At 46.1% G+C, this 27,216-nt stretch overlaps 1 protein-coding gene across 1 annotated transcript in view; it reads right to left on the minus strand.

The window, feature by feature from the left end:
* Positions 1–2,839: 2,839 nt before the first annotated feature.
* Positions 2,840–27,216, minus strand: part of LOC138352536 (lysozyme C-like) — a 31,068-nt gene continuing 6,691 nt past the window's right edge. The window contains exons 2-4 of the mRNA XM_069305028.1: positions 7,558–7,691; positions 4,990–5,148; positions 2,840–3,597 (exon numbers count right to left, since the gene is read on the minus strand). Of these exons, the coding sequence (XP_069161129.1) occupies positions 3,329–3,597; positions 4,990–5,148; positions 7,558–7,691 (562 nt within the window). The 3' untranslated portion in view covers positions 2,840–3,328. The remainder of the gene's footprint in view (positions 3,598–4,989; positions 5,149–7,557; positions 7,692–27,216) is intronic.

Below are 27,216 nucleotides of genomic sequence, written 5' to 3' on the forward strand. Positions count from 1 at the left end.
CCTATCATCCTGCTTCACAGGGTTCTCTTGAACGTAGTCACCACACTATAAAATCACTCCTTAAGAAATTTTGCAATGAAACTATGAAAGACTGGGATAAACAACTTGACATCATCATGTGCATTTTCAGAAGTCTCCCATATGAGTCTCTAGGAGTGTCTCCTTATGAGATGCTCTACGAACGTAAGTGCCGTACTCCTCTAAAAGCTTTTAAAGACTCTTTACGTAATGCCACCTTCAGTGACCCCTCAGTATGTGCCCCAGTTTCTTCAAAACTTAAAGCATATTCTAGAAAGAGTACATAAATTTGCCAATGATAATTTATTAAAAGCTCAAGATAGGATGAAGACTCATTATGACAAACGCAGTAAAATCAGGAAATTTAAAGCAGGAGACTTCGTTTTAGCATATTTTCCGATTCCTGGTTTTCCATTGCAAAATAAGTTTTCAGGACCTTACCGCATCAAGGAGTGCAGAAACAACCACAACTACGTTCTTGAGACTCCAGATAGGCGGCGGAAGACTCAGTTGTGCACCATCAATCTTTTGAAGGAGTATAAAGGTATTCCCCCCCTGTGCTAGTATCTCTCTCCACCTTTAAAGATCCATACCTCCACAGTGAGACCTTCCCTGCTTCTCCTCCCGAAAGCACTAACTCTGAGTCAGTGCCTTCCAACTCGGAAATCCTTACTGATCTTCCTAAATATTTACAGGACTGTAACAGTGCTCCTCTCATCAAAGTTCTTAAAGAACATCAGAAGTTCTTCAGCGATGATCCCCAGGAGGGTAATGTGCTTCAGCACGACATCCAGCTTCTTCCTGTTACTCGGCCGATTCGTCAACCCTTCTACCGTATCAGCCCATACAAAAAGGAAGTTATGCGTGCTGAAGTACAGTACCTTCTGGATCATGGGCTGGCCACCCCTTGTGAGTCCCCTTGGGCCTCACCCTGCATCTTGGTGCCGAAACCGCACGGTAAAGTACGACTATGTACCGACTATAGGAAACTGAACCTTGTGACCGTCAAGGATGCTTACCCTTTACCTCGTGTAGATGATATCCTTGACGCAGTAGGTAATGCTAATTATCTGTCCCAAATTGATTTGTTAAAGGGCTACTATCAGATCAGCCTGACAGAGCGAGCTAAGGAAATATCTGCCTTCACCACTCCTCTTGGCCTGTACAGATATGAACGCCTTTCTTTTGGACTGTGTAACGCTCCGGCCACCTTCCAGCGAGCTGTCAACCGCGTCATCCACGGCCTAGATCACACCTACACCCACTTGGATGACATCGTTGTGGCAACTAACACCTGGAGCGAACATCTGCTCTAGCTGCAACGATTGTTCTCCAAGCTCCTGACAGCTGGCCTTACCATCAACTTGGGCAAGTCCACCTTTGCTAAAGGTAAAGAACGTTGTCTTGGTCATGTGATAGGGAGTGGCAACCTTGCTCCTTTAACAATTCACACTCAAGCCATTCAGCATTACCCACAACCTACAACCAGGAAGCAGCTCCTGCGCTTCCTTGGCCTTGCATCTTACTATCGAAGGTTTGTGAAAATTTTAGTACGGTAGCCACACCATTGATTAATCTAACCAGTTCCAAGCAACGGTATCATTGGACCATTCAACAGACCGTTGCCTTTGAACAACCAAAATCTCTGCTATGTTCTGATCCCATTCTCGCCTCTCCAGATATTACGAAGCCCTTCATCATCAATGTCGACGCAAGTGGCACCGACATCGGGGACGTCCTAATGCAACAGTGTGGCGAAGAGGTTCTTCCTGTCAGCTACTACAGCTAAAAGTTAAAGCCTCATCAGAAGAACTATAGCACCATAGAAAAGGAACTCCTTTCCATCGTCCTGAACCTAACACATTTCGAACCTTACCTACAGGGTAATCGGTCTATTACCATCTACTCAGACCACAATCCTCTACGGTTCCTGCAACAGGCCCAATTCAGCAATCAACGTCTTCTACGATGGGCTCTGTATCTGCAGAATTTTAACCTGGAGATATTCTTTGTCAAGGGCTCGGATAACATCATAGCCAACGCCCTCTCCAGAGTGTACGAGGTAGAGGCTCCTACTCCTACCATTCTACCATCTACTGAAGTAACTTAACCCGTAAGAGCAGGTATCGGGGGGAGAGCTGTGACGGTAATCTCTTTCAAAAGAGATTTGGCCTGCTCTTTCCTACATAAAGTTACTTCAGTAAGTCTATAACATCAGGATACTACAATCAAGAGTAGTAAATATATATATGTTATAGAGTACGTTTCTATAGGGGGTTTACGTAGCCTACACTCGCTCTCCAAACCCCCTCTCTTCGCTGTCGGCGCACAACCCTCGTCGATCACCAAACTATCACTTCCAGCCAGCGACTCCACTCGGAGTCGCGACTGAATCGGCGACTCCACTCGACTTCAGGGCCATCTGCATCGATAATGACTAGTCGTGCACGAGCAGTTGGCTTTAGAATATTCTGTGCTCTCAAGGCTGATACTTCTCTCTAGCATACGCTCTGTGTATTAGTGGAGGTTTTCAGTCAGCCAATATTCTCGGCACTTTTAACTCATTTTTTTTGTCTTGTTCATTGTAGAGTAACGTAACCATTATTTTATATTGTGTTTTGTCTTTGTATTTATGTTTAATTTGCACTGTACATAGCCAAGGGATTATCTTTGTTTATATTTGTTTAAAGTCAATTAAAGATTCATTGTTTATAAGATTTGTTTTGCATGTTTTTCCCTTTTTACTTAACCACAGGAGACAACAGCCAAGCAGTCAACTTTTTTTCTCTTTTTTTTTTTTTAATGTGATTGGCATTTACACCAGCCATTGGGAGGACTGCCTGACACCTACATTTTCCCATCACAATATAATATATATATGACGTAATGAACTTCTTTCATTATACCACAAGAATGTTTCTGTTATGAGCCGAATGATGCCTTTTAAATCTCCTCTAGGAATTGTTTTTGGCTTCAGCTGGCATCCGACAGCGATATGCAAACCAAGACTGATCAGTTGGCTTGGTCACATAATGCCGGTGAGGGATATTCCTATGCTGGAGGTCCAGTATACGACTGGTGAAAGCGTTTGCTTGGCTGTTCAGGTCTCCCTGGAGCAAGGCATTCCAATCAGTTGATTCAATCCCTGAGCAGAGGTCTGGCCAATTTTCCCTGTCACAAAGCCAGGTAATTCTAAGAGATTCTTCACTTTGATTGGTCGGAATAACCAGTGTAGTAAAGACAGCCTGGTGGTCTAAAGAACCAACATATCCCAGAGGCCTGCAGTGAACTATACTTGCAGGAAGATCGGTTATGACAAGATCGAGAGATGAACCCGATATGTTGGTTGGAAAGCCTTTTCGAGATTGAAGACTGTTAAGAGTTTATCAAAATCTCTTTGAGTGAAATTCTCTCCTTCACTCCCTCCCTCCCTCCATCCCTCTTTCTTTCTCTCTCTCCTCTGCATACCGTATACTAACCATGCAGTGAAAGCTGTTCCCTTGCCTTTCCATTGCTCAGTGTCTCTGATGATCTTCTTGATACAGGCCAGGTCATCTGTGAGGTCATCATCCAGCAGGTCTGAAACCACATATACAATGTCATCTACACAAAATAGGTCACAATAACGAGTTCGAAATGTAACACCAGGCTCCCTCATATGAGGTGAAACTGGCGAGGTTTCGCTTCATCCTGGACACCTATTGTATCAGGAAGAAGAGGGAGAGAGTGACAGAATGTGACCGAGAAGGGCACGAGGGGAAGATGATATGAAAGAACATGAGAAGTAAAGCATGAAAGTCAAGCTGGTGTTACTTTTCATATAATATGCTTGGGATTTGTTACGCACTAAGCCAAGTACTGTAAATATGTACCACACACCTGAGCCACACACCGGAGGCACACACCTGAACCACACACGTGTATCACACACCTGAGCCACACACCGGAGGCACACACCTGAACCACACACGTGTATCACACACCTGAGCCACACACCTGCACCACACACCTGAGCCACACATCTGAGCCACACATCTGAGCCACACATCTGTACCACACACCTGAACCACATACATGTACCGCACACCTGAGCCATACACCTGAGTCACACAACTTAGTCACACACCTGTAACACACACCTGAGCCATACACTTGAGGAACACACCTGAGTCACATGCCTAAGCCACACATCTAAGCCACACACCTGTACTACACATGAGCCACACACCTGCGCTACACACCTGAGTCACACACCTGACCTACACAACTCAGCCACACACGTGAGTCACACACCTGAGCCACACACTTGATTCTTACAACTGAGCCACACACCTGTACCACACACACCTGAGCCACATACCTAATCAGCAATAGAATTACACACATGTAACACACACTCGAGCACCACACCTGAGTCATATACTTGAGCCACAAACCTGAGTCACATACCTGATCCAAACACCAGAGCCACACACGTGAGTCACATACCTGAGCTACACATCTGAGCTACACACCAGAGTCACACACCTGAGTCACATACCTGTGCCACACATCTGAGCTACACACCTGTATCACACACCTGAGTCACAAACCTGTACTAGACACCTGAGCCCCACACTAGAGCCACACACCTGAGCAAAACACATGAACAATACACCTGAGTCGCACACCTGTACCATACACCTGATTCACTCACCTTAGCCACACATCTGAACCACACACCTGTACCCCACACCTGAGGCTCACACCTGAATCATCCACAATTGAGCCACACTCCAGAATCCCACACGTGAACCACACACCTGTGTCACAAACCTGAGGCACACATCTGAGCCACACACCTGTATCATACACGTGAGCCACACACCTGAGTCATACATCTGAGCCCCACACCTGAGGCATACATCTGAGCCACACACCTGTGCCACACACCTGTGCCACACATCTGAGCCACACACCTGTGCCACACACCTGTACAAGGAATCCTACAGACGTTCTTGCCCTTCCTGGCGTCGTCGCACCAGAACTTGTTGCTGAGCTGGAAGAGGCCGTAGTCCTTGCTGCCGTCCCAGTTGCCGTGGTTGACGGCCGTCGTGTTGAAGGTGGACTCGTACTGAGCTATGCATACCCCTGTGGTGATGTGGTGGTGTTGGTGGTGTTGTGTTGGTGTTGTGGTGGTGTTGTGGTGTTGTGGTGTTGTGGTGGTGTTGGTGGTGTTGTGGTGGTGTTGGTGGTGTTGGTGGTGTTGTGGTGTTGTGGTGTTGTTGTGGTGTTGTGTTGGTGTTGTGGTGGTGTTGTGGTGTTGTGGTGGTGTTGGTGGTGTTGTGGTGGTGTTGGTGGTGTTGTTGTGGTGTTGTGGTGGTGTTGTGGTGTTGTGGTGGTGTTGGTGGTGTTGTGGTGGTGTTGGTGGTGTTGTGGTGGTGTTGTGGTGGTGTTGTGGTGGTGTTGGTGGTGTTGTGGTGGTGTTGGTGGTGTTGTGGTGGTGTTGTGTTGTGGTGGTGTTGGTGGTGTTGTGGTGGTGTTGTGGTGTTGTGGTGGTGTTGGTGGTGTTGTGGTGGTGTTGGTGGTGTTGTGGTGGTGTTGTGGTGTTGTGGTGGTGTTGGTGGTGTTGTGGTGGTGTTGTGGTGTTGTGGTGGTGTTGGTGGTGTTGTGTTGTGGTGGTGTTGGTGGTGTTGTAGTGGTGTTGGTGGTGTTGAGGTGGTGTTGTGGTGGTGTTGTTGTGGTGGTGTTGTGGTGTTGGTGGTGTTGTGGTGGTGTTGGTGGTGTTGTGGTGATGTTGTGGTGTTGTGGTGGTGTTGGTGGTGTTGTGGTGGTGTTGTGGTGGTGTTGTGGTGGTGTTGGTGGTGTTGTGTTGTGGTGGTGTTGGTGGTGTTGTAGTGGTGTTGGTGGTGTTGTGGTGGTGTTGTTGTGGTGGTGTTGTGGTGTTGGTGGTGTTGTGGTGGTGTTGTGGTGGTGTTGGTGGTGTTGGTGGTGTTGTTGTGGTGTTGGTGGTGTTGTGGTGGTGTTGTGGTGGTGTTGGTGGTGTTGTGGTGGTGTGTGGTGGTGTGGGGTGTTGTGTGTTGTGGTGGTGGTGTGTGGTGGTGGTGTGTGTTGTGGTGGTGTTGGTGGTGTTGGTGGTGTTGTGGTGGTGTTGGTGGTGTTGTGTTGTGGTGGTGGGTGGTGTTGTAGTGATGTTGGTGGTGTTGAGGTGGTGTTGTGGTGGTGTTGTTGTGGTGGTGTTGTGGTGGTGTTGGTGGTGTTGTGGTGGTGTTGGTGGTGTTGTAGTGGTGTTGGTGGTGTTGAAGTGGTGTTGTGGTGTTGTGGTGGTGTTGTGGTGGTGTTGTGGTGGTGTTGGTGGTGTTGTGGTGGTGTTGGTGGTGTTGTGGTGGTGTTGTGGTGGTGTTGGCGGTGTTGTGGTGTTGTGTTGGTGTTGTGGTGGTGTTGTGGTGGTGTTGTGGTGGTGTTGGTGGTGTTGTGTTGTGGTGGTGTTGTGGTTGTGTTGGTGGTGTTGTAGTGGTGTTGGTGGTGTTGAGGTGGTGTTGTGGTGGTGTTGTTGTGGTGGTGTTGTGGTGGTGTTGGTGGTGTTGTGGTGGTGTTGGTGGTGTTGTAGTGGTGTTGGTGGTGTTGAGGTGGTGTTGTGGTGTTGTTGTGGTGGTGTTGTGGTGGTGTTGTGGTGGTGTTGTGGTGGTGTTGTGGTGGTGTTGTGGTGTTGTTGTGGTGGTGTTGTGGTGGTGTTGTGGTGGTGTTGTGGTGGTGTTGTAGTGGTGTTGGTGGTGTTGAGGTGGTGTTGTGGTGGTGTTGTTGTGGTGGTGTTGTGGTGGTGTTGGTGGTGTTGTGGTGGTGTTGTTGTAGTGGTGATGTGGTGTGTTGTGGTGGTGTTGGCGGTGTTGGCCGTGTTGTGATGGTGTTGGCGGTGTTGGGGGTGTTGGCGGTGGTGTTGGAGGTGTGTTGATGGTGTTGGTGGTGTTGGGGGGTGTTGTGGTGGTATTTGCGGTGTTGGGGGTGTTGTGGTGATGTTGGCGGTGTGGTGGTGGTTTTGGTGGTTGTATTGGTGGTGTTGCGGGTGTTGTGGTGGTGTTGGGGTGTGGTGGTGGTGGTGTTGGGGGTGTGGTGGTGGTTTTGGTGGTGGTGTTGGGGGTGTTGTGGGTGTGGTAGTGGTATTGGCGGTGTTGTGGGGTTTCGTGGTGGTGTTGGGGGTGTGGTGGTGGTTTTGGTGGTTGTATTGGCGGTGTTGTGGGGTTTCGTGGTGGTGTTGGGGGTGTGGTGGTGGTTTCAGGGGTGTGGTGGTGGTGTGGTTGTATTGAGGGTGTGGTGGTGTTGGGGTGTTATGTTGTTTGGAGGGTGTGTGGTAGTAATAGTAGTTATGATAGTAGTTAAGTGGTAACGATGGTAGTTACGGAATAGTGATGGGATCACGAGAGAAACCACAGGTATTAGACTCAAATAAATCAAAGTAAAAATGACATTAAACACTAAATAAATGAGAACAATTGTGATTTTAGTAATCAAAAGTAAGTTTTGTGCGATAATTAGAGATGAGGTCAACATTTGAATACGTACACTTCTTGACCTCGCCCCGGGTCATGTTGTGGGTCTTCTCCAGCACTGTAGCCAACTCACACTTCTCGAAGACCTTCCCTGAGGTCATCTCCACCATGACCTCCACCACCAACACCCACAACCACGCCAACTGCCTGCGGGGGAGAGAGAGACAGAGAGGGTGTACTTACTTAGTTGGGTATGCAGGGGATTGAGCTTCGGCTCCTTGGTCCCGCCTCTCAACTGTCAATCAACTGTTGTAGAGGTTCCTGAGGTTATTGGGCTCTAGACAGAGTGTTCCTCAAAGGGTTCCACTTGAACCCTCTAAGGGTTAAGGGGTAAGGCTCTAAGGGAATGATTTAATGTCATGGGCGGCATTGAGTAATAAGGATATTATTTCTGTTGCATATTATTGCTTATTTATTATGGTAGAGAGGATTTTGAAGAGCGAGTGACTAAGAATGGAATGTGATCCTGAACTTTGAGTACCAATGTGGGATATAAGGACATATTCTCTGTACACAAAACAGGTGATATAATTCCATGTGCTCTACTACATTCCACTTTCCATGTAGATGTGGCTCACTTGACAGTTGTGAGAACTACACGTACCGTGGAGCAATGTTATCTTGCAGAGTCGGGTTCGATCTCCGATGACCCTGTTGGTTTTTAAATGTTTCTACATTTCGTCCTAATATGTGAAACTTGTTCTCCTTTTCCTCATATCCAAGCTCCTTGTCCTCATATATACCACCTCCTTGTCTTCATATCCCAGCTCCTTGTCCTCATATCCTAGCTGCTTGTCCTTATAACCCACTTCCTTGGCATCATATTTCAGCGTCTTGTTCTCATATCCTAGTTCCATGCCCTCATATCCTATCCCCAGATCTTCATATCTCGGCTCCTAGTCCTCATATCCAAGATCCTTATCCTCATATCCCAGCTGTTTGTTCTCATATCCCAGCTCCTTGTCCTCATATCCCAGCTCCGTGTCCTCATATACAGCTCCTTGTTCTCATATCCCAGCTCTTTTTCCTCATAGCCCAAATCAATGTCCTCATATCCCAGCCCCTTGTCCTCATACCCCAGCAACTTGTCCTCATATCCCCTGCTCCTTGTCCTCATATCCCAGCCCCTTGTCTTCATATTCCAGCTCCATGTCGTCGTATCCCAGCTCCTTGTCCTCATATATATACCACCTCCTTGTTCTTATATCCCAGCTCCTTTTCCTCATATCTCAGCTCCTTGTTCTCATATCCCAGCCTCTTGTCCTCATGTCCCAGCTCATTGTCCTCATATCAAAGCTTTTGTCCTCATAACCCAGCTACTTGTTCTCATATCCCAGCTCCTTTTTCCCTCATATCGTACCACGTTGTCTTCATGTACAGCTCCTTGTTCTCATATACCAGATCATTTTCCTCAAATCCCAGCTCCTTGTCCTTCTATCCCCGCACTTCGTCCTCATATCCCAGCTCTTTGTCGTCATATCCCTGCTCCTTGTCCTCATATCCCAGCTCCTTGTTCTCATATCCCACCTCCTTTTACTCATATCCCAACTACTTGTCCTCATGTCCCTCCTTCTTCTCCTTATATCCCAACTCCTTGTTCTCATATCCCAGCTACTTGTACTCAAATCCCAGCTTCTTGTCCTCATATCCCAGCTTTTTTGTCTTCATATTCAGGCTTCTTGTCCTCATATCCCAGCGACTTTTCTCTTATCTCAACTCCTTGTCCTCATATCCCTGCATCCCGGCTCTTTATTCTCATATCCCAGCTCATTGTCATAATATCTTACCCCCATGTCTTAATATCCATGTCCTTGGTCCTCATATCTCAGCTCGTCCCCATTTCCCAGCTCCTTGACCTCATATCCCAGCTCCTTGTTCTCATATTTCAGCTGCTTGTCGCCATAACCCAGTTCTTTGTTCTCATATCCCAGCCTCTGGAACTCATATCTCAGCTCCATGTTCACATTCCACAGCCCAGTGTCTTCATATCCCAGCTCCTTGTCCTTATATCCCTGCTCCTTCACCTCACGTTACAGCTCATTGTCCTCATGTCCTAGCTCCTTGTCCTCATATCCCAGCTCCCTGTCCCATATCTAACCTCCTTGTTATCATATCTTTGCTCCTTGTTCTCATAATCCAGCTCCTTGTTCTCATATCCTAGATCCTTGTACTCATACCCTAGCCCCTTGTCCTCATATCCCTGCTCTACGTCCTCATATCCTAGATACTTGTTCTCATATTCCAGCTCCTTGTCCTCATATCCCAGCCTATTGTCTTCATATCCCAGCTCATTGTCCCCATATCCCAGCTTCTTGTCCTCATATCCCTGCAACTTGTTCTCATATCCCAGATCCTTTTCCTCATATCCCAGCTCCTTGTCCTCATTTCCCAACTCCTTGTCCTCACATCCCAGTTTTTTTCTTCTTCATATCCTCGCTTCTTTTCCTCATATCCCAGCGCCTTTTCTCTTATCTCAACTCCTTGTCCTCATGTCCCTGCACCTTGGTATCATATCCCAGCTCCTTGTCCTTATATCCCAGCTCCTTCACAACGCGTTACAGCTCATTGTCCTCATATCCTATCTCCTTGTCCTCATATCCCAACTCCTTGTCCTCATAATCCAGGTCTTTGTCCTCATATCCTAGATCCTTTTCCTCACACCCCAGCGCCTTGTCCTCATATCCCTGCTAATTGTCATCATATCTCAGCCCCTTGTCCTCATATACCATCTGCTTGTCATCATATCCCTATCCTTCTCCTCATATCACAGCTTCTTGTACTGATATCCCAGCTTCTTGTTGTCATATTCCAGCTCCTTGTTCTCATATCCTAGCCCCTGGTCCTTATATAAAGCTCCTTGTTTGCATATCCAAGCTCCTTGACCATATATCCCTGCTCCATACCCTCGTATTCCTGCTCCTTGTCCTCGTATCACAACTACTTGGTTTCATATCCCAACTTCTTGTCCACATATCCCAGCTCATTTTCTCTTATCTCAACCCCTTGTCCTCATATTCCAGAACCATATTCTCAAATACCAGCTCCTTGTCTTCATAGCCCAGCTCCTTGTCCTCATATCGTAGCTCCTGGTTCTCATGTTTCAGCTCCTATTCCTCATATCCCAGCTCCTTGTTCTCATATCCCCGCTCCTCGTTCTCATATCCCAGCTCCATGTCATCATATGACAGACCCTGGTTCACATATCTCAGCTCTTTGTCCTCATATCGAAGCTCTTTGTCCTCATATCCAATCTCCAAGTTCACATACCCCCAGCTCCTTGTCCTCATATCCCAGCACCTTGTCCTTATATCCCAGCTCCTTCACCTCACATTACAACTCATTGTCCTCATATCCTAGCTCCTTGTCCTCATATCCCAGCACCTTGTCCTCATATCCCAGATCCTTGTCCTCATACCTCAGCCCCTTGTCCTCATAGCTCAGCTTTTTGACTTCATATTCTAGCCCATTGTTCCCAAAATCTTGCTCCTTGTCCTAATATCCTAGATCTTTGCCCTCATACCCCAACCCCTTGTCCTCACATTCCAGCTCCTTGTTCTCATATCTCAGCTCATTGTCCTAATATCCAAGATTTTTTGTACTCTTATCCAATTACTTGTCGTCATATCCCAACTCCTTTTTCTTTATATCCCAGCTCTTTGTCCTCATCTCCCAGCTCCTAGTCCTCATATCCCGGCTCAATATTCTCATATCCCAGCCCCTGGTCGTCATATCTTGAGTTATCTTGAGTTGATTTCGGGGCTTTAGTGTCCCCGCGGCCCGGTCCTTGACCAGGCCTCCACCCCCAGGAAGCAGCCCGTGACAGCTGACTAACACCCAGGTACCTATTTACTGCTAGGTAACAGGGGCATTCAGGGTGAAAGAAACTTTGCCCATTGTTTCTGCCTCGTGCGGGAATCGAACCCGCGACACAGAATTACGAGTCCTGCGCGCTATCCACCAGGCTACGAGGCCCATATATCAGCTTCTTGTCCTAATATCCCAGCTTCTTGCCCTTATATCCCAGCTTCTTGTTCTCAAATCTCAGCTCCTTGTCCTCATTCCATCTTCTTGTCCTCAAATCCAAGTTCCTTATTCTCACATCCAACTTCATGTTCTCATATCCCAGCACCTGGTCCTCATATCTCAGTTCCTTGTTCTAATATCCCAGCTTCTTGTCCTCATATCCCCGCTCCTTTTCCTCATGTCACAACTCATTCACCTCATGGTACATCTCATTTTCCGCATATCCTACCTCCTTGTCCTCATATCTCTGCTACTTGTCCTCATCCTCTAGACCCTTGTCCTAATATCCCTGCTCCTTGTCCTCATATCCAGCGCCTTGTCCTCATATCCCAGCTCCCTGTCCTCATGCCCCAGCCCCTTGTCCTCATATCCCAGATCTTTGTCCTCATTTCCTAGCTCCTATTTCTCATATTCCAGCTATTTTTCCTTATGTCCATCCTCCTTGTCCTGATATCCTAGCTCCTTTTCCCCATATACCAGCTCCTCCTTCTCATATTCCAGCTCCTTGTCCTCATATCCCTGTTCCTTGTCCTCATATTCCAGCTCCGTGTCTTCATATCCCAGCCCCTTGTCCTAATATTCCAGGTCCTTATCCTCATATCCCAGATCGTTTATCAAAATATCCCACCATCTCTTCCTCTATTGCCGTCTCCATGTCTTCATATCCCAACTTTTTGTCCTCATATCCCAGTTCCTTTTCCTCATATCCCATCTCCATGTCCTCATATCCCAGCCCCTGATTCTCATATCTCAGCTACTTGCCATCACATCCCCGTTCCTTGTCCTCATATCCCAGCTCATTGTTCTCATATCTCAGCTATTTGTCCTTATATCCTAGCTCCTTGTCCTCATATCCTAGGTCCTTGTTCTCATATCCCAGCCACTTGTCCTCATATCCCAGCTCCTGGTCGTCATATCCCAGCTTCATATCCTCATATCACAACTCCTTGTTCTCATATCTCAGTTTCTTGTCCTCATATCCCAGCTCCTTGCCCTCATATCCCAGCTTCTTGTCCTCATATCCCAGCTCCTTGTCCACATATCTCACATTTTTTGTCATCATATCCAGTTCCTCTGTACTCATATACCAGCGCCTTGCCTTCATATCCCAGCACCTTGTCCTCATATCTCAGTTCCTTCTTTTCATATCCCAGCTTCTTGTCCTCCAATCTCAGTTTATTTTTCTCATATCTCAGCTCCTTGTCCTCATATGCCAGTTCCTTGTCCTCATATCCCAGCTCCTTCTCCTCATATCCTAGCTCCTTATCTACCGTGTCCCAGCTCCTTATTCTTATATCCCAATCCCTTGTCCTCATATCCCAGCTCCTTATCCTCATATCCTAACTTTTTTGTCTTCATATCCCAGCTTCTTTTCCTCTATTACCAGCTCCTTGTCTTCATATCCCTGCTTCTTGACCTCATATCCCAGCTTCTTGCCCTCATATCCCACTCTTTGTTCTCATATCCAAGCTCCTCCTCATATCTCAGCTCCTTATCCTCATATACAGCTCCTTGTCCTCATTCCTTAGCCCCTTGTCCTTATATCGTAGGTCCTTGTTCTAATTTTCCAGGTACTTGTCTTCACATCTCTGCTCCTTGTCCCTATATTCAAACTTCTTTTCCTCATGTACCACCTCCTTGTTCTCATATTCAAGCTCCCTGCCTTCATGTCCTTGCTCTTTCTCCTCATATCCCATCTCCTTATTTTCTTATCCCAGTTCCTTGTCCTCATATTCCAGCTCATTGTCCTCATATCCTAGCTTTTTTGTCTTCATATCCCAGCTTCATGTCCTCTAATTCGAGCTCCTTGTCTTCATATCCCAGCTTCTTGTCCTCATATCCCAGCTACTTGTCCTCGTATCCCGGCTCCTTGTCCTCATATCCCTAATCTTTGTCCTCATATCTTAATTCCTAGTCCTCATATGTCAGCTCCTTATCGTCAAATCCCAGCTCCTTTTCTTTATATCCCAGCACCCTGTCCTCATACCCCAGCCCCTTGTCCTCATATCCCAGATCTTTGTCCACATATCCTTGCTCCTATTTCTCATATTCCAGCAATTTTTTCTCATAACCGTGCTTCTTGTCTTCATATCCTAGCTCCTTTCCTCAAATATCAGCTCATTGTTCTCATATTCCAGCTTTTTGTCCTTATATCCTTGCTCCTTTTCCTCACATCCCAGCTCCGTGTTCTCATACAACAGCCCCTTGTCCTAATACTCCAGGTCCTTTTCCTCATATCCCAGATCTTTTGTCCAAGGAGCCCTCCTTCTTGTCCTCTATTGCTAGCTTTATGTTGTCATATCCCTGTTCCTTGTCCTCATATCCCAACTTCTTGTCCTCATACCCCATCTCCTTGTCCTCATATCCCAGCTCCTTCTCCTCATATCCTACCTCCATGTCCTCATATCCCAGCCCGTTGTCCTCATATTCTAGTTTCTTGTCCTCATATCCAAGATTTTTTGTCCTCTTTCCCCAGTTTCTTGTCCTCTATTACCAGCGCCATGTCTTCATATCCCAGCATCTTGTCCTCTTATCCCATCTTCTTTTTCCCTTATCCCAGATTTGTTGTCGTCATATCCCAGCTCCTTGTTCACATATCCCAGCCCATTGTCCTCAAATACAGCTCCTTGTTCTCATATCCCAGCTCCTTTTACTCATATCCCAGCTCCTTGTCCTCATATCTCAGCTCAAATTCCTCCTATCAGAGCCACTGGTCCCCATTTCCAGCGCCTTGCCCTAATATACCAGCTCCTTGTCCTCACATACCAGCTTGCTGTCCTCATATCCCAGCACCTTGATCACATATGCCAGCTCCTTGTTCTCATTTACCAGCTCCTTGCCTTCATATCCCAGCTTCTTGTCCTCATATCCCTACTCCTTGTCCTCATATTCCAGCTCCTTGTCCTCATATCCTAGATCCTTGTCCGCATACCCCATCCGCTTGTCCTCATAACCCAGCTCTTTGTACTTACATCTTAGCTCCTTGTCCTCATATCCCTGCTACGTGTCCTCATATCCCAACTACTTGTCCTCATATACCAGCTCCTTGTTCTCAAATTCCAGCTCGTTGTCTTCATGTCCCAGCTCCATGTCCTCATATCCCAGTTTCTTGTTGTCATATCCCAGCTCTTTGTCCTCGTATCCCAGCTCCTTGCCATCATATCCAAACTTCTTTTACTCAAATCACAAATACATGTACTCATATCCCAAACCCTTGTCCTCATATCTATGCTCCTTATCGTCATATCCCAGCTCCTTTTCTTTATATCCCAGGTTCTTTTCCTCATCTCCCAGCTCCTTGTCCACATATCCCAGCTCAATATCCTCATATCCCAGCCCCTGAACAGCATTACGCATCTCCTTGTCCTCATATCCCAGCTCTTTTTCCTCATATCACAGCTCCTTGTACTCATATCCCAGATCATTCACCTCATGTTACTGCTTATTTTCCCAATATCCTACCTCCTTGTCCTCATATCCTAGATCCTTGTCCTCATATTCCAGCTTCTTGTTATCATAACCCAGAACCTAGTCCTCGTATCCCAGCCCCTTGTCCTCATATACAGCTCCTTGCTCTCATACCCCAGTTTCTTTTTCCTAATATCCCAGCTACTTATCCTCAAATCCCATCTCCTCGTCCTCCTACCCCAGCCCCCTTGTCCTCATATCCCTGTTCATTGTCCTCATATCCCAGATCCTTTCCTCATATTCCAGATCCTTGCCGTCACATCCCAGCTCCTTGTCCTCATATCCCAGCTCCTTGTTCTCATATCCCTGCGCCTTGTCCTCATATACAGCTACTCGTTCTCATATCCAAGCTTCTTTTCCTCATTTCCAAGCTCATTTTCCTCATATATCAGCTCCTTGTCCTCATATCCCAGCTCCTTGTCGTCATATCCAAACTCCTTTTCCTCATATCACAACTTCTTGTTCTCATATCCCAGCATCTTGTCCTTATATCCCAGTTCCTTGTCTTCAACCCAGCTCCTTGTCCTCTTATTCAAGCTCCTTCACCTCACGTTACAGCTCATTGTCCCCATATCCTAGCTTCTTCTCCTCATATTCCAGCATTTTTGTCCTCATATCCCACCTCTTTGTCCTCATATCCCAGCTCCTTGTTTTCATATCCCAGCTCATTTTTCTCATATCCCAGCTCCTTCTCCTCATAACCCAGCTCCATGTTCTCATATCCCAGCCCTAGTCCTCATTTCTCAGCTCCTTGTCCTCATATCCCAGCTCTTGGTCCTTATATCCCAGCTCCTTGTCTTCTTATCACAGCTCTTTGTCCTGATATCCCAGCTTCTTTTCCTGATATTCCGGCGACTTGTCCTCATATCCCAGCTCATTGTCATCTTATCCCACCTCTATGTCCTCATATCCCAGCTCCTTATCATATTCCATCTTCTTGTCCTCATATCTCATCTCCTTGTCCTCAAATCCCAGCTCCTGGTCCTTATATCCCAGCTCTTTGTCCTCATATCCCAGATCTTTCTCTTCATTTCGCAGCCCTTTGTCTACATATCCCAGCCCCTTCTCATATCCTATCTCCTTGTCCTCTTATCCCAGCCCCTTGTCATCACATCTCTGCTCTTTGTTCCTATTTCCCAGCTACTTGTGCTCATATCCCAGCGCCTTTTCTCTTATCTCAACTCCTTGTCTTCATATCCCTGCACCTTAGTATCATATCCCAGCTCCTTGTCCTTAGATCCCAGCTCCTTCACCTCACGTTACAGCTCATTGTACTCATATCCAATCTCCTTGTCCTCATATTCCAGCTCCTTGTCCTCATTATCCAGGTCCTTGTCCTCATATTCTAGATCCTTTTCCTCATACCCCAGCCCCTTGTCCTCATATCGGAGCTCTACGTCCTCATATGCTAGATACTTGTTCTCATATTCCAGCTCCCTGGCCTCATATCTAATCTCCTTGTCCTCAAATCCTAGCTCCATGTCCTCATATCCCAGCCCACAGTCCTCATATCTCAGCTCTTTGTCGTCATATCCCAGCTCCTTGTCCTCATATCCCAGCTCCTTGATCTCATATCCCAGCCCCTTGTCCTCATATACAGCTCCTTTTTCTTCACAGACTAGCTCCTTTTCGTCATTTCCTTGCTCCTTGTCCTCAAATCCCAGATCCTTGTCCTAATACGCCAGCGCCTTGTCCTCATATCCCTGCTAATTGTCATCATATCTCAGCCTCTTGTCTTCATATACCATCTCCTTGTCTTCATATCCCTGTCCTTGTCCTCATATCACAGCTTCTTGTACTGATATCCCAGCGTCTTGTTCTCATATCCCAACTCCTTGTTCTCATATCCTAGCCCCTTGTCTTATATAAAGCTCCTTGTTTGCATATCCCAGCTCCTTTTCCTCATATCCCAGCTCCTTTTCGTCAAATCACAGCTCCTTGATCACGAATCCCTGCTCCATATCCTCATATTCCTGCTCCTTGTCCTCATATCACAACTACTTGGTTTCATATCCCAACTTCTTGTCCACATATCCCAGCTCATTTACTCTTATCTAAACCCCTTGTCCTCATATCCCAGAACCATATTCTCATATACCAGCTCCTTGTCTTCATATCCCAGCTCCTTGTTCTGATATCCCAGCTCCTTATCCTCATATCCTATCCCCTGGTCCTCAATTCTCAGCACCTTGTCCTCACTTCCCATCTCCTTGTCCTTATATCCCAGCTCCTTCATCTCACGTTACAACTCATTATCCTCATATCCCAGCTCCTTGTCCTATTACCCCAGCCCCTTGTCCTCATATCCGAGGTCTTTATCCTCATATCCTAGCTCGTTTTTTCAATATTCCAGCTCCTTTTCCTCATATCCCTGCTCCTAATCCTCATATCCCAGCTCCTTGTCCTCATATCCCAGCTCCTTGTCCTCATATCCCAGCTCCTTGTCTTCTTATCACAGCTCCTTGTCCTCATATCCCAGCTTCTTTTCCTGATATCTCGGCGACTTGTCTTCATATCCCAGCTCATTGTCATCTTATCCCACCTCTATGTCCTCATATCCCAGCTCATTGTCATCGTATCCCACCTCTATGTCCTCATATCCCAGCTCATTGTTTTCATATCCCAGCTCCTTCTTATCATATTCCATCTTCTTGTCCTCATATGTCATCTCATTGTCCTCAAATCCCAGCTCCTTGTCCTCATATCCCAGCTCCATGTCCTCATATCCCATCCCTAGTCCTCATATCTCAACTCCTTGTCTACATATCCCATCTCCTGGTCCTTATATCCCAGCTCTTTGTCCTCATATCCCAGATCCTTCTCTTCATTTCGCAGCCCTTTGTCTTCATATCCCAGCCCCTTCTCATATCCTATCTCCTTGTCCTCTTATCCCAACCCCTTGTCATCACATCTCTGCTCTTTGATCCTATTTCCCAGCTACTTGTGCTCATATCCCAGCGCCTTTTCTCTTATCTCAACTCCTTGTCCTCATATCCCTGCACCTTAGTATCATATCCCAGCTCCTTCACCTCACGTTACAGCTCATTGTACTCATATCCAATCTCCTTGTCCTCATATCCTAGATCCTTTTCCTCATACCCCAGCCCCTTGTCCTCATATCGGAGCTCTACGTCCTCATATGCTAGATACTTGTTCTCATATTCCAGCTCCCTGGCCTCATATCTCATCTCTTTGTCCTCAAATCCTAGCTCCTTGTCCTCAAATACCAGCTCCATGTCCTCATATCCCAGCCCACAGTCCTCATATCTCAGCTCCTTGTCGTCACATCCCAGCTCCTTGTCCTCATATCCCAGCTCCTTGATCTCATATCCCAGCCCCTTGTCCTCAAATACAGCTCCTTTTCCTCACAGCCTAGCTCCTTTTCGTCATTTCCTAGCTCCTTGTCCTCAAATCCCAGATCTTTGTCCTAATACGCCAGCGCCTTGTCCTCATATCCCTGCTAATTGTCATCATATCTCAGCCCCTTGTCCTCATATACCATCTCCTTGTCTTCATATCCCTGTCCTTGTCCTCATATCACAGCTTCTTGTACTGATATCCCAGTGTCTTGTTCTCATATCCCAACTCCTTGTTCTCATATCCTAGCCCCTTGTCCTTATATAAAGCTCCTGGTTTGCATATCCCAGCTGCTTTTCCTTATATCCCAGTTCCTTTTCATCAAATCCCAGCCCCTTGACCACATATCCCTGCTCCATATCCTCATATTCCTGCTCCTTGTCCTCATATCACAACTACTTGGTTTCATTTCCCAACTTCTTGTCCACATATCCCAGCTCATATTCTCTTTTCTCAACCCCTTGTCCTCATATCCCAGAACCATATTCTCATATACCAGCTCCTTGTCTTCATATCCCAACTCCTTATTCTCATATCCCAGCTTATTGTCCTAATATCCTAGCTCCATGTCCTCATATCCAAGTCCCTGGTCATCATATTTCATCTCCTTGTCCTCATATCCCAGCTCCTTTTCCTCATATCCCAGCTCCTGTTTCTCATGTTTCAGCTCCTATTCCTCATATCCCAGCTCCTTGTCCTCATATTCCCGCTCCTCGTTCTCATTCCCAGCTCCATGTCATCATATGCCAGACCCTGGTCCACATATCTCAGCCCCTTGTCCTTATATCCCAGCTCTTTGTCCTCATATCCTAGCTCCAAGTTCACATTCCCCCAGCTCCTTGTCCTCATATCCCAGCTCTTTGTCCTTATATCCCAGCTCCAAGTTCACATTCCCCCAGCTCCTTGTCCTCATATCCCAGCTCTTTGTCCTTATATCCCAGCTCCTTCACCTCACATTACAGCTCATTGTCCTCATATTCTAGCTCCTTGTTCTCATATCCCAGCACCTTGTCCTCATATCCCAAATCCTTGTCCTCATACCTCAGCCCCTTGTCCTCATAGCTCAGCTCTTTGTCTTCATATCCTAGCTCATTGTTCTCATAATCTAGCTCCTTGTCCTCATATCTTAGATCTTTTTCCTCATACCCCAACCCCTTGTCCTCATATCCCAGCTCAATATTCTCATATCCCAGGCCCTGGTCGTCATATATCAGCTTCTTGTCCTTATATCCTATCTCCTTGTTATCAAATCCAAGTTCCTTATTCTCACATCCAACTTCATGTTCTATTATCCCAGCACCTGGTCCTCATATCTCAGTTCCTTCTCCTAATATCCCAGCTTCTTGTCCTCATATCCCAGCTCCTTTTACTCATATCCCAGCTCATTCACCTCATGTTACAGCTCATTTTCCTCATATCCTACCTCCTTGTCCTCATATCTCTGCTACTTGTCCTCATATCTCTGCTACTTGTCCTCATGCCCTAGACCCTTTTCTTCACATCCCTGTTCCTTGTCCTCATATCCTAGCGCCTTGTCCTCATATCCCAGCCCCTTGTCTTCATATCCCAGATCTTTGTCCTCATTTCCTAGCTCCTATTTCTCCTATTACAGCTATTTTTCCTCATATCCTTCCTCCTTGTCCTGATATCCTAGTTCCTTTTCCTCATATTCCAGCTCCTTGTTCTCATATCCCAGCTCCTTGTCCTCATTTCCCAGCTCCTTTTCCTCTTATCCCAGCTACTTGTACTTATATCCCTGCTCATTGTCTTCATATTCTATCCCCTTGTCCACATATCCATTCCCTTGTCGTTACATCCCAGCTCCTTCTCTTCATATATACTATCTACTTGTCTTCATATCCCAGTGCCTTATCCTCATATCCCAGCTTCTTGTACTAATATCCCAGGTCCTTGTTCTCATATCTTAGTTCCTTGTCCTCATGAACAACTCCTTGTTCTCATTACCCAGCTCCTTTTCCTCTTATCTCATCTCCTTTTCCTCATATCCCAGCTCCTTGTCCTCATATCTCAGCTCCTTGCCTTTATATCCCTGCTCCTTGTCCTCATATCCCAGCTCCTTGTCCTCATATTCGAGCTCCTTGACGTCATATCCCAGCTCCTTGTCCTCATATCACAGCTCCTTCTTCTGATATCCCATTTCATTGTCCTCATATCCCAGCTCCTTGTTCTCATATCTCAGCTCATTGTCCTAATATCCCAGATTTTTTGTACTTTTATCCAATTCCTTATCGTCATATCCCAACTCCTTTTCTTTATTTCCCAGCTCTTTATCCTCATCTCCCAGCTCCAAATCCTCATATCCCAGCTCAATATTCTCATATCCCAGCCCCTGGTCGTCATATATCAGCTTCTTGTCGTAATATCCCAGCTTCTTGTCCTTATATCCCAGCTTCTTGTTCTTATATCCCCGCTCCTTTTCATCATATCCCAGCTCATTCACCTCATGTTACAGCTCATTTTCCTCATATCCTACCTCCTTGTCCTCATATTCTACCTCCTTGTCCTTATATCACTGCTACTTGTCCTCATACGCTAGACCCTTGTCCTGATATCCCAGCTCCTTGTCCTCAATTCCCAGCTCCATCTCCTCAAATCCCAGCCTCTGATCCTCATATCTCAGCTCCTTGTCTTCATATCCCAGAATCTTGTCCTCGTATCCAAGCTGATTGTTCTCATATCTCAGTTCCTTTTCCTCATATCTCAGCTCCTTGTCTTCATATCCCAGCTCCTTGTTGTGATACCCCAGCTCCATATCCTCATATCCTAGCCCTTGGTCCTCAATTCTCAGCTCCTTGTCCTCATATCCCAGCTCGTTCTCCTATTACCCCAGCCCCTTGTCCTCATATCTTAGGTCTTTATCCTCATATCCTATCTCGTTTTTTCCATATTCCAGCTCCTTTTCCTAATATCCCTGCTACTAATCTTCATATCCCAGCTCCTTGTCCTCATATCCCAGCTCCTTTACCTCACGATACAGCTCATTATCCACATACCCAAGCCTCTTGTCCTCATATCCGAGCTCTTTGTCATCCTATGCTAGCTCCTTGCTCTCATGTTCCAGCTCCTTGTCCTCATATCCCTACTCCTTGTCCTCATATCCTAGATCCTTGTCCTCATGTCCTTGCTCCTTGTGCTCATTCCCCAGCCCCTTTTAATCATATTCCAGCTGGTTTTCCTCATATCCTATCTCTTTGTTCTCATATTCCAACTCCTTGTCCTCATATGCCTGCTCTTGTCCTTATATCCCAGCTCCTTTTCCTCATATATCAGCTCCTTATTCTCATATTCCTCCTCCTTGTCCTCATATCCATGCTCCTTTCCCTCACATCCCAGCTCTTTGTTCTCTTATCCCTGGAAACACAATCCGCAACTGACTCTTTTTTCTGCAAGTTACAACTTGTAATAAAGTTGTTACGTGTTGGCTGAAGGTGTTTATGACGAATAAACACGTTCATAATAGAACGTTGTTACAACTTGCTATATTGGTTGTTATAACTTGTTAGGTGTTAAAACTTGTTTGAACGTTGTACAAACGTCGTAGTTTCGGTGTGGGTTTGGCTGGATTCCAGCTCCTTGTCGTCATATACTTACTCTTTATCTTCATATCCCAGCTCCTTGTCCACACATCTCAGCTCATTGTGCTCATACCCCAGCCCCATGTACTCATTTCCCACCTCTTTGTCCACATATCATAGCTACTTGTTCTCATATTCCAGCTCCTTGCGCTCATATCCCTGCTCCTTGCCCTCATATCGAAGCTCCTTGTCCTCATATACACCACCTCCTTGTTCTCAAATTCTAGCTAGTTGTCCACATATCCCAGCTCCTTCTCCTCATATTCCAGCATTTTTGTCCTCATATCCCAGCTCCTTGTCCTCATATTCCAGTTCCTTGTCATCATATCCCACCTCTTGGTCTTCATATCCCAGCTCCTTGTTCTGATATCCCAGCTCCATATCCTCATATCCTAGCCCCTGGTCCTCAATTCTCAGCTATAGTCCTCATATCCCATCTCCTTGTCCTTATATCCCAGCTCCTTCATCTCACGTTACAACTCATTATCCTCATATCCCAGCTCCTTGTCCTATTACCCCAGTCCCTTGTCCTCATATCCGAGGTCTTTATCCTCATATCCTAGCTCATTTTTTCCATATTCCAGCTCCTTTTCCTCATATCCCTGCTCCTAATCCTCATATCCCAGCTCCTTGTCCTCATATCCTAGCTCCTTTACCTCACGATACAGCTCATTATCCACATACCCAAGCCTCTTGTCCTCATATCCGAGCTCTTTGTCATCATATGATAGCTCCTTGCTCTCATGTTCCAGCTCCTGGTCCTCATATCCCTACTCCATGTCCTCATGTCCTAGCTCCTTGTGCTCATTCCCCAGCCCCTTTTAATCATATTCCATCTCTTTTTCCTCATATCCCAGCTCTTTGTTCTCATATTCCCGCTCCTTGTCCTCATATCCTTGCTCTTGTCCTTATATCCCAGCTTCTTTTCCTCATATATCAGCTCCTTATTCTCATATTCCTGCTTCTTGTCCTCATATCCCAGCTCCTTGTCTACATATCTCAGTTCCTTGTGCTCATACCCCAGCCCCAAGTACTCATTTCCCACCTCTTTGTTCACATATCATAGCTCATTGTTCTCATATCCCACCTCTTTGTCCTCATATCCCAGCTCCTTGTTTTCATATCCCAGCTCCTTGTTTTCATATCCCAGCTCCTTGTCCTCATATCCCAGCTTCTTGTCCTCATATCCCATCTCCTCTTCCTTATATACCAGCTCTTTGTCCTCATATCCCGGCTCCATGTCGTCATATCCCTGCCCTAGTCCTCATATCTCAGCTCCTTGTCTACATATCCCAGCTCCTGGTCCTTATATCCCAGCTCCTTGTCCTCATAACCCAGATCCTTGTCCTCATTTTGCAGCCCTTTGTCTTCATATCCCAGCCCCTTATCATGTCCTATCTCCTTGTCCTCTTATCCCAGCCTCTTGTCATCACATCTCTGCTCTTTGTTCCTATGTCCCAGCTACTTGTGCTCATATCCCAGCTCCTTGTCCTCATATCCCAGCTCCGTGTCTTCATATTCCAGCCCCTTGTTCTCTTATCCCTACTCCTTGTTCCCATATTCCAGCTCTTTGTGCTCATATCCCAGCTCCTTGTCCTCGTATCCCAGTTTCTTGTCCTCATATCACAGCTTTTTGTTATCTTATCCCAGCCCCTTGTCATCAGATCTCTGCTCCTTGATTCTATATCCCAGCTCATTGTGCTCATATCCCAGCTCCTTGTTTCTTTTATCCCAGCCCCTTGTTCTCATATTCCATCCCCTTTTCCTGATATCCCAGCTCCTTCTCCTCATATCCCAGCTCTTTGTTCCCTTATCCATGTTCATTGATCACATACACAGCTCCTTGTGCTTATATCCCCTCTCCTTATTTTCATGTCCCAGCTCCTCCTCACGTTACAGCTCATTGTCTCCATATCCTAGCTCCTTGACCTCATATCCCTGCTCATTGTCCTCATACCCCAACCCCTTGTCCTCATATCCCCGCTCATTGTCCCCTTTTCCTGACTCCTTCTCATGTTCCAGCTCCTTGTTTTTATATCCCAGCTCTTTGTCCTCATATCCTAGCTCCTTGTCCACACGTCCCAGCTCCTTGTCCACACGTCTCAGCTCCTAATTCTCATAACCCAGTCCCTTGTCCTCATATCCCTGCTTTTTTGTCTTCATGTCCCAGCTTCTTGTCCTCTATTACCAGCTCCTTCTCTTCATATCCCAGCTCGTTCTCATTTGCTAGCTTTATATCCGATCTTTTCTTCATATCCCAGCTCCTTGTCCTCATATCCCAGCTCCTTCTCCTCACATCCCAGCTTCTTGCCCTCTTATCCCAGCTCCTTGTGCTCATATCCCTACACACTGTCTCATATCCCAGCCCTTTGTCGTCATATCCCAGCTCCTTGTCCTCATATCCCAGCTCTTTGTTTTCATGTCCCAGCTCTTTGCCTCATATGTACCACCTCCTTGTCTTCATATCCCAGCTCCTTGACCTCATATCCTAGATTCATGTCATCATTTCCCAGCTCCTTTTTGTCATATCCCAGCTCCTTGTCCTCATATCTTAGCCCCTTGTCCTCATACCACAACCCCTTGTCCTCAAATCCCTGTTGCCTGTCTTCATATTCCTGCTCGTCGTCCTAATATACCAACCCTTGTCCTCATATCCCAGCTCTTTTTCCCTGATATCCCAGCTCCTAGTTCTCATATCCCAGTTCCTTGTCCTCATATCCCAGCTCCTTTTCCTCATATCTATGCTCCTTGTCCTCATATCCCAACACCTTGTTCTCATATCCCAGCTCCGTGTCCTCACATCCCTGCTCCTTGTCCGCATATCTCAGCTTTTTTTGTCCTCATATCCCAGCTTCTAGTCCTCATATCCCAGCTTCTTTTCTCATATCCCAACACCTTGTTCTCATATTTCAGTACCTTGTCCTCATATTCCTGCTCATTGCCCTCATTTTCGTGCTCCTTTTCCTCATATCTTAACTCCTTGTCCTCATATCCAGCTTTTTTTCCTCATACACCAGCTCCTTGTTTTCATATTCCAGCACCTTGTCCTCATATGCCAGCTTCTTGTTCTCATATCCCAGGCCTTTGTGTTCTTTTCCCACCTCTTTGTCCTCGTATTCCAGCTCCTTGTCCTCATATCCCAGCTACTTTTACTCATATACCAGCCCTTGTCCTCGTATTCCTGCTCCTCGTTCCCATATCCCAGGTCCTTGTTCTCATATCCCAGCTCCTTGTTCTTATATCTCTGCTACTTTTTCACATATCCCAGTTTCTTGTCCTCCTATATGTGCTCCTTGTTCTCATATCCCAGCTTCTTGTCTTAATAACCCAGCTGCTTGTGCTCATGTCGATCTCTTCCAACTCTTTATAGTCAAACTGGCTTGGCACTTTCTCTTGACCAACCACTTAGGCTGGACGTTCAATCCCTGACCGTCCAATTGGTTGGGCACCATTCCTTTTCCCTCGCCCCATCCCAAATCCTTATCCTGACCCCTTCCAAGTGCAAATAAGCTTTGTATCAAGAGAGCAGTACATAGTAGAAATGTTGATAAATCTTCTGTTTCCTCTAACAAAGACTGTGGACTCATTGTCCTCACCTGATTGCTGACTGGGCGCCTGACAGCTGGGTGGACAGCGCTTCGGATTCGTAGACCTGAGGTTCCGGGTTCGATCCCCGGTGGAGGCGGAGACTAAATGGGCAAAATGTTTCTTTTACCCTAATGCCCCTGTTACCTAGCAGTAAATAAGAATCTGGGAGTTAGACAGCTGCTACGGGCTGCTTCCTGGGGGTGTGTAACAAAAAGGAGGCCTGGTCAAGGACCGGGCCGCGGGGACGCTAAGCCCCAAAATCATCTCAAGATAACTTCAAGGTATCCTGTGAAGCCTCATTTGTATACCAAATTGAGGTATTAATACGTGATTGAAGCAATCACGGGATTGTAATACGTTATTGAAGAAATCACATGATTGTAATAAGTGATTGAATCATTCATACGATTGTTATACCTGATTGAAGCAATCACGGGATTGTAATACAAGAGTAAAGCAATCATATGATTATAAACCGGGATTGAAATATAAACCGGGATTGAAGCAATCACAGGATTGTAATACGTGATTTAAACAATCACATGATTTTAATACGTGCTTGAAGCAAATACATGATTGTAATATGTGAATGAAGCAATCACATGATTGTAACACGTGATTGAGACAACCAAATGATTGTAATTGTCCACATTAACATCCCACAATACTGGCTGTAATGTGTGTGAATTTGTCAGTAACGTGTTACAATCATTTGATTGTTTCAATCACTTGTTACAATAATTTGATTGTTTCACGTGATTGAAACAATCAAATGATTGTAACACGTTATTGACACAAGCACACATTACAACCAGTATTGTGGGATGTTAATGTCGACAATCCTTGCGTTCAAGACTTAACAGGATAATCTTTTCTTTAGTTTCAAAGCCATTGTAGTGTTGATGATGTCAGGTGTTCGAGGCAGGTATTAAAGGTAGGTATTTGCGGCATGAGTGACGTCACAGAGGCAACACCTGCATGTTGATCATACGTTGGGAGCCTCGCCCATGTCTAGTTCCAGGGTATAAGACAATGACCTCTCTCACACTCTCTCTCTCTCTCTCTCTCTCTCTCTCTCTCTCTCTCTCTCTCTCTCTCTCTCTCTCTCTCTCTCTCTCTCTCTCTCTCTCTCACTCTCTCTCTCTCTCTCTCTCTCTCTCTCTCTCTCTCTCTCTCTCTCTCTCTCTCTCTCTCTCTCTCTCTCTCTATCGCTCTCTATCGCTATCTCTCTATCGCTCTCTCTCTCTCACTGGAGACATCTCCTGTCACGCAGGGTGCAGTCGCACCTCCACAGATCTCCAGTATCAGCTATTGATACTGGTAATGGCTCAAAAGGGCCACCACTTACGGGCTATTCATGCTCGTGCCACCTTTTGGGTGGTTTAATCTTCATCATCAATCAATCATCTCTCTCTCGCTCTCTCTCTCAAGACCGGGCCGCGGGTACGTTGAGCCCCGAAATCATCGCAAGGCAACCTCCTCATCTGAAGAGGTTACCACCTCGAGAGGCGACGTTCATGCTTATAAATAAAACTTTATATTGTTTTGTATCTGCAGAATCGAGTTATTAGCTCTTGGACCCCGCCTTTCTAACCAATTAATTTTTCTACTTTTATGGCTACTACATATATTTCTCTTAC

This window comes from Procambarus clarkii, chromosome 54 (genome assembly GCF_040958095.1).
Source record: "Procambarus clarkii isolate CNS0578487 chromosome 54, FALCON_Pclarkii_2.0, whole genome shotgun sequence".
NCBI classification, from domain to species: domain Eukaryota; kingdom Metazoa; phylum Arthropoda; class Malacostraca; order Decapoda; family Cambaridae; genus Procambarus; species Procambarus clarkii.